The sequence below is a fragment of the Anser brachyrhynchus genome (assembly GCF_964034855.1).
Source record: "Anser brachyrhynchus genome assembly, chromosome: 10".
Taxonomy (NCBI): domain Eukaryota; kingdom Metazoa; phylum Chordata; class Aves; order Anseriformes; family Anatidae; genus Anser; species Anser brachyrhynchus.
The window spans coordinates 24889096-24896838 of NC_137705.1; the positions used below are offsets into that span (position 1 = coordinate 24889096).

At 33.3% G+C, this 7743-nt stretch overlaps 1 protein-coding gene across 1 annotated transcript in view; it reads left to right on the forward strand.

Moving 5' to 3' along the window:
• APPL1 (adaptor protein, phosphotyrosine interacting with PH domain and leucine zipper 1) overlaps positions 1–7743 on the forward strand; it is a 29925-nt gene that overhangs the window by 16481 nt on the left and 5701 nt on the right. The window contains exons 13-21 of the mRNA XM_080605652.1: positions 391–447; positions 1348–1439; positions 1999–2181; positions 4429–4478; positions 4881–5055; positions 5157–5193; positions 6636–6782; positions 7015–7065; positions 7419–7508. Of these exons, the coding sequence (XP_080461778.1) occupies positions 391–447; positions 1348–1439; positions 1999–2181; positions 4429–4478; positions 4881–5055; positions 5157–5193; positions 6636–6782; positions 7015–7065; positions 7419–7508 (882 nt within the window). The remainder of the gene's footprint in view (positions 1–390; positions 448–1347; positions 1440–1998; positions 2182–4428; positions 4479–4880; positions 5056–5156; positions 5194–6635; positions 6783–7014; positions 7066–7418; positions 7509–7743) is intronic.

Below are 7743 nucleotides of genomic sequence, written 5' to 3' on the forward strand. Positions count from 1 at the left end.
CACAGACGCAGAATTACACCGAAAGTTAGGGATTAGAAGGGACCTTGAAAGATCACCTAGTCCAATCCCCCTGCCGGAGCAGGAACGATACAATATTTTGTTTTATTGCATTCCATAGAATCATGATTTAAGCTTGTTTTCGTTTTGATCTTCAGTGTGACTGAAACAATTCTTTAAGTAAAATCTGATATTGTAAGGTGCAGTATGCAGATAGCAGTGAATTCAATAGCAAACTGAGTGTGCAGAAAATACTGGTTTGGCTTCCTGAAATTACAAAGGAAGTAGAAAAGGTGCTGAAACTAGTCAACTCAGGTATTTAATCAAGTTCCTGGAAAAAGTTATGAAAAATTTAATGTTTTCTCTCTTTTTTCTTTTCCCTCTCTTTTTCAGTGGATATGCACAATAAACAACATATCTAAACAGATATATCTAAGCGAAAACCCCGAGGTAACTTCGCTAAAATTGATAGTATCAGTAATCTCTTCAGATACAGATATACAGAAAATTTAAAAGGGATCAACTGGACCTAATTGGGTGGCATGGGATTAAGCTGAGTACTTCCTACATGTCTAATCTGAAGCTTGTCATTGTATGGGTTGATAGTGCTTCATGAATTAATGAAAGCACACATTCTGTTGTTTCATTCATCTAAATGCTTGTGTAGAAAGCATTAAAATGATATGGCTTTTATGTTTGGTATAACATTTTGACAGCTGCAAGACCTTTTAGCTGTGTATGATAATTTGTTGCAAATTAAAATGACCAATATCTGGACAGATACAGATATTTTCCCTCTCTAAAATCCTATTTACCCAGTGATTTCTTCCACTGGCTTTACCCCATGAAGTGAAGCCATCAATATTAAATACTGATACTTCAGAATTAGTGATTTAATGAAAGATTAAAGTGGAATTCTTCAACTGCACAAGGTCCATTATTTGCTGAAATAACATTGCTACATAGTGCTTACTTGATAGTCACTCATGTCTTGTTTTTTCAGAAACTTATACATGTTCCCTAATTTCAAGTGCAGACTTTTGAATCTCCATGTTTTGTTAGTTAGTAGTTGAAGGCAACGTGTCTCAAGTGAGATTTTTATTTTTCTGCATGGCTATGTTTGCTTATTTTGTCAGACGTACCATTGCAATTTTACTGCTGGCTTTTACTAACATATGCAGTATTATAAAGCAAGTGCAATAGCAGGAAATGTTATAAGTTAAAGAAAATACTAAAACTGTCCCCTTTCAGTAACATAGTTGATAATTTCTGTCAATTGCATGTAAAACTAAAATCTGAAAATGTACTTTGAGGGCAATGTTTTCAGTTAGTTTTTCCCATCTATTGCAGGAAATTGCTGCACGTGTAAATCAGTCAGCTTTAGAAGCTGTTACTCCATCCCCTTCCTTTCAGCAGAGGCATGAGAGCATGCGTCCAATTGTGTAAGTTGCTGAACTGTGGGTCATTTGAAGAACACATATAAAAAGAATCCTGGATAAAGCTCCAGTAAAAAAAAAAAAGGGGGGGGGGGGGGGGCAAAAATGTTCAGAACTAATGCTTTGATAGGCTAGAGGAACGTGTCCTGAATTCATCTTTTTATCATCATTTATCATCCAATAATGTTACAAATGATTCAGACTTCCAGCTGAGCATAGACAGTTTTGTCAGTTATATCACATCTGGCTTGTTTGTTCTATGTATTAATGAGATTTTTCTTAATTTGTACAACTCTTGGAAGCAGACCTCAGATTGTAGTATATTTCATATGCAATTATACATTGATGTTAAGACCATCTGATAGCATTATTAATGAAAGTAGTAATTATAAATTACTCAGATTTGTTTGGAAGGTAGACTCTGTTGTATTTACTATATCCTAATCTTGTTCAGTTTCTTAGGTTTCGTTTTTGGAATATTGTATTCGTCCTCCATATAGTTGAATTTATTATCAACCAACCTGAAATTAACACATCTTCATGTTCATTTTTTGTTTTGTTTCAGACAATCTCGTCCTACTGCAGCTCGTACTAGCAGCACAGGGTCACTGGGATCTGAATCAGCAACTTTATCTGCACTTCCCTTGGATTCATTTGTTGCCCCTGACACTCCTATACAATTTGACATAATATCTCCAGTTAGTGAAGATCTGCCTGGTCAAGCAAAATCTTCAGGGCAGGCAGGCAGGTAGGAAATGTAGAGAGAAGGAAAAAAAAAAGTCCCCAAATAAATATTAATTAAAAAATATATATATTATATGTTTAGGCAGCAGCTCCAACACACACATTGCCTCTGTCCCTAATCTCTTTCTTGTCAAAAAATTTACAGTGACCAGCAAAGCAAAACTAGTATTTTTTGGTTAAATTCAGTTGTAAAATGTGGCTTATTTACATACATTAGATTCAGAATGTTATTTTCTATTTTGCAGCAGCTCTTCTTACTGTAACAGCTAATGATTTATTTATTTTAATCATTTGGTTTCACAAAGTATTTTCCTTTCCTATTGCTTGCTTACCCAGCAGCTTGGGTTATTTCCTCTTGGAAACTCAAGAGAAATTTGGTAGCCCTGCTTCCAGGTGATGATGGCATACGATGACACTCCTCTTAACCTGAAAGGTGAGTGAAAATGATCTAGGCTTCTAGAGTAATCTGACATACAGACAAGTTAAAATTGTCTAAGAGCTCATCCCAAAACATAAAAACCCTTTTTCCTGTTTTTATTATTATTTTTTAAACCTTCCCATTCAAAAATAATAAAACCCTGTAAATCTGCACTGCATTTCTGGAACTGTATGTACAGAATTCAGATGTTGATAAAATTTTGCAGATTCAGCTGCTCTTGTAGAAAAACAAAAATGGCTGAAAATTAATTGATGTGACTCTAGTGACAGTAATGTGCGTTGTATTCTCCTGCCCTCTAGAAAAATAACTTTCAGTTGTACCACAGATGCATAAGAGTTAAAATGATACACATTTAACATTTTTTTGACATTTTTGTTGTTGTTGTTTGGTATTGTAGGGGATAATTAGTTGGCTAACTAGACCCGTAGGAACATACTGATTAAAATCAATCTCGAATCAATCTCTATTTCAGGAATTGGAAAGCTTAATACTTGAGCTAAATTCAAATCATCAGTTATTCTAAAAAAAATCATATTTTTCATAGCAAAAATGATTCAGAGTTGTGCTCAGTATTTTCAATTAACCATATACGATCAGTAAAGAATAGTGTGTTGCCATCTGTACCAAACACTGCAACTTTAGAGCTATTAATTTTTTATTATTTTTAAAGGCTTTCCTTACTTTCTGATACTGATGACATATATTTAATCTTTTTTTTATTTTTTTGTGAGATCCTGTGAGATTTTCCATTTACTGTTCCCATCTAGTCTTAAATGTCCAGAAGAATCTAAGTGATAAAAGATGCTAATAGAAAGAATTTGTCTGTAGTATATTTACACAGGTCAACATTCAATGGGAGGATTCTTTATTGAGTCCATGTTATTTAAGCATTGTAGCAATGCAATCTTGACTTCAGAGTTCGATCTAGAACAATTTTATTAAACTGGACAACTCTTAGTTAAGATTTCCGACACGTAGCTGAATAGGAGAGATTCACATAATTTTTCTCTTCGTTCTGAAATTTACTTTTAGAATGTTAACCATTGAGAGGTGATAGCTTCATTACTCCCCTATTAAAACCTAATTCTAAGTTTACAAACCCTTGACAAGAGTTTTTCAGCTGCCAGTTAGCCAAGGAGAAAGAGTTTAGAAGTTTTAACTAATTTCCCATTCCCTGTATTCTTTTCAGCATTGCTTTACTGTTACTGAAAATGTAGACTTGGAAGCCTAGAGTATTTTCACTTTTTGTTGTTACTGATAGCATTTCTGTCTTTGAGAGCCAGAAACAGCCACATTTCTCTTGACCCTCTAGGAGTAAAACCCCAGTGATGTTTTCACAAAGCTGCATTTGAAATAAAACCAGTGACTTTTTTCAGTAAATAATTCAACAACTTGAGACAGTGATAAGAGATGTGGTGCTCCTACGGAATAATGAAAGTACTAGCTTTTGGCTGTAATTCCTGAATTCTGTATTTCATTGCCTAAAACTGTACCTTTTCAAATATTAACAAAGCTTTGACTTGGGCTTAATTTGAGTATAAGAAATACCGTGTGAGTCAAACTCTCTGTGGTAGCAATAAGACAGTAATACCTGGTACTCTGCCCGTAATTTGAGCCCTCAAATATAGCAATTTATGTCTTTCTTCCAATTAAATTGCTTGCTCTTATGATTTATAATTCATTATTCTTCCAGATCATAAATTGTGAAATCATTACATCTTGATCTTATTTGATGCAGCGTGAGACTACAACATTATTCATTAGTAGTTCTTGTAATCTGACTCCTGGTTTAATGTTTTCATTTTTTAATAGACGCACAAATCCTTTTGGTGAATCTGGAGGCTCAAAATCTGAAACAGAAGGTAAAAAAAAACAAAACTTAAATACAAAGTGAATAATAGAATTTACAAATTAATTTTGTATTTTCATCTGTACCTTCTTATTTAACACCAGTTTTAAAGTGCTTAGTTATATTACATTAGCAATGTATTATTAGACGAGTTAAATCAGACTGTCTGAAAGTCCTGTTTTGTTTTTTTTAGTCATTGTATTGCATCTTTTGTATTCATGAAACCAAATGAAAAGATGCGTGACTTGCTGTTTAGTAATTGTACCTGTAATACATAAGTACAAGCAAACTCTTCTCAAGTTATTGGAAGCCTGGAGTTTTCCTGACTGCAGTCTATCTTTGGTCTTGGTAGAAGTACTTTTGAATGGAAGACCCAAAGTGGAGATCACTTACTCAGTACTTTTGTTTCTCTTAGATTCAATTCTTCATCAGTTGTTTATTGTAAGATTTCTTGGCTCTATGGCGGTGAAGTCTGATGAAAGTCCAGACATTGTTTATGAAACAATGCGTCAAATACTAGCAGCTCGGGCTATCCATAACATTTTCCGGATGACAGAATCACATTTATTAGTCACTTGTGACTGTTTAAAGTAAGTTTGCTTCTGACTTCTACTGATGTTTATTTATAGAGTAATCTTCATTCACTTTGGTAAAATTTACTTTCTGATTTGTTCTTAAAACAATTTTTTAGGTTAATCGATCCACAGACACAAGTTACAAGACTACGAGTAAGTAACTTTACATTTTGGGATAAATACCCAGCAACATATTTCTCTTACTTTTAAAATGATATTATGAAATGTTAGCAAAAATCACTGACAGCATGAAATTTCCACAGAAATTTCCATGAAAACTGGGAGACAGATGCAAACATCTAAACATAAACAGAAAAACACTAGAAAATCAGGTTTAAGGGGAGTGATCTTAATAGGAGAAATAGGTTTTTGAAACATTTTTTCCTGTGATTTGATAGGGTAAAATCTTAGGAAAATAAGAATATTTTATTTTAATAATGTGTCTGTTTAGAAATATTTATGTATGTGATAGAGAAGTATCATTAAAGTTGGAGTTAAATAAGTGTAGAAGTCTAATAGGTTTTGGTAGGTGTTTGGTTTTGTGTGTTGTTTTTAATCCATAATTATGTTTAGCGTTGTATGTTTTTTGATTGTTTATTCATTTTTTTGCAATAAGTATACATGAAAAAACAGGTGGAATTCTTCATAGCATATGAAATGTGCCAAACTTAATTCTTCAGTATTAGCGATCTTTATTTTTTGTATTTTGAAACTCTTCCTCCCCTCTCCCCTTTGTTTCTGCACAGTTTCAGTTCTGTCATTTAACTTCTTTGGGTCGTCTTTAAAAGATGCTCAACTTGTCAGGGACTCTAAATTATCATTTCCATAAAAAGAAATCCTAAGCATATGAAACCTTTCTAATATTTCAAGCTGTGGGTTTTTTTTCCCTTTTTTTTCTTTACCTTTGTGACACTAAATTCAAAACTGCCCCAAAGCTGGGAGCTATTAAAGGTGAGATAAAGCAACGGGTCAAATGTCTAGTATTCTAAATGTGTGCAGTCAAGGTTACGAAGAACTCTCATCCTGTCAGTTTATAATACTTGTAATAGGGACCATCAGAATTTAAAAACTTATCCTTTGCCAAGTTTTAAAAAAATATATTTGAAATGTCTAGTCTGACTTCTTTTAGGAATTGAGAATGCAAAGTATTTTTATTCTAACAAAATAGTAAGGCTATATGGATTTGGTTTTTTTTTGCTTGTTTGTTTTCTTGCTTATATAGTTCAGGTGAGCTGAACTATTTGCAGTTAAAGTTTTAGAGAAGTGCACCAAATACTGAAAGCTTAGACACATATACAAATTGCATTTTTGACTGTTTTTTAAAAATAAAAATAAATAAAATGCTCGTTCGCATTTAGAAAGGTGACTGAATCTCATGGCAAATATGATTCCCTCCTCTCTCTTTTGAATCATTTAATCTTTCCCTTCTAAATTCCTTTTTTTGTGTTTGGCAGTTGCATGCCCAGTCAGATTGTAACTTTCGCTGGTGTGATTGCATATTTTTGATAACGAAGTAATGTGCAGTACAGTGAAACTTCGTATAGAAAATATCTGAAACCGGTTTTAATATCTCCATATTTGATCCTTTCTGGCAGTTTCCTTTGCCCAACGTAGTCTTGTATGCTACGCACCAGGAGAATAAGCGCCTCTTTGGATTTGTGCTTAAAACTTCAGGAGGGAGAGTTGACAACCGCCAAACTTCCGTCTGCTATATATTTGAATCAAATAACGAAGGGGAAAAGGTATTGGTGATAGTTATATTTGTATCAGTTTGGAACCTGACATGGATTCCAATGTTAGATCCAATCCATTCAAGCTGGCTAAGTATTTTGTTTATGTACCGAAAAAGAGTTAACCTGATAGTACCACAAAATGTTTTAATATACTGTCATATCTGATATGACAATGTGGTGTATTTTCAAAGGCATTTTCATTAGATTTTTACAGATTATTTCAAATCTGATTTGTATTTAGATTTGTGACTCCGTTGGACTGGCAAAACAGATAGCTTTTCATGCAGAACTGGTAAGAATCTTTTTTAGGGGAAGGTACCCTCATGAATGGAATGGAGATGGTATATTTAGTATGTGTAACAGAATATATTCTGCAAGATGCTTACAGATGCAGTGAATGTTGCTGTGGAGTACTCTGAGGGATTTGTTTTATAGAGCTTAAACCCAAGATAAAAAGACTTTGAGCCATGTTTACTTTAGAACAATAATCAAGATGACTTCTTAATACCTTTACCAAACATACCTGTCCATTAAGAGAAGACTAATTAAGTGTTTAACACTTTTGAACAAACTCATATAAATCAGTACTGTATCAAACATGTCAGACTGTTGTTCATTACTTTTGTTTACATTTTTACCCTTCAGGATCGAAAAGCATCAGAAAAGGCAAAAGAAATAGAGAGAGTCAAAGAGAAACAACAAAAAGAATTAAGTAAACAAAAACAAATTGAAAAGGTATGTTATTTCTTAATGCTTTTTGTTTTTTTTTCCTACGTGTTATCTTTATTTTGTAGTTTTTTACTTCCAGCTACAGTCTCACAGTCTTTAGTACAAATTCACAGAACATTGTGGAATAAAGTTAATTTTTGAAAGTATTTCCTATGCAGATTTTGTATAATTTCGCAGTCATTTTTAAAAAGAGCTCTTCTGAGGAGAGAAACCACAGAACACCTTTATAGGTGCACTCAGG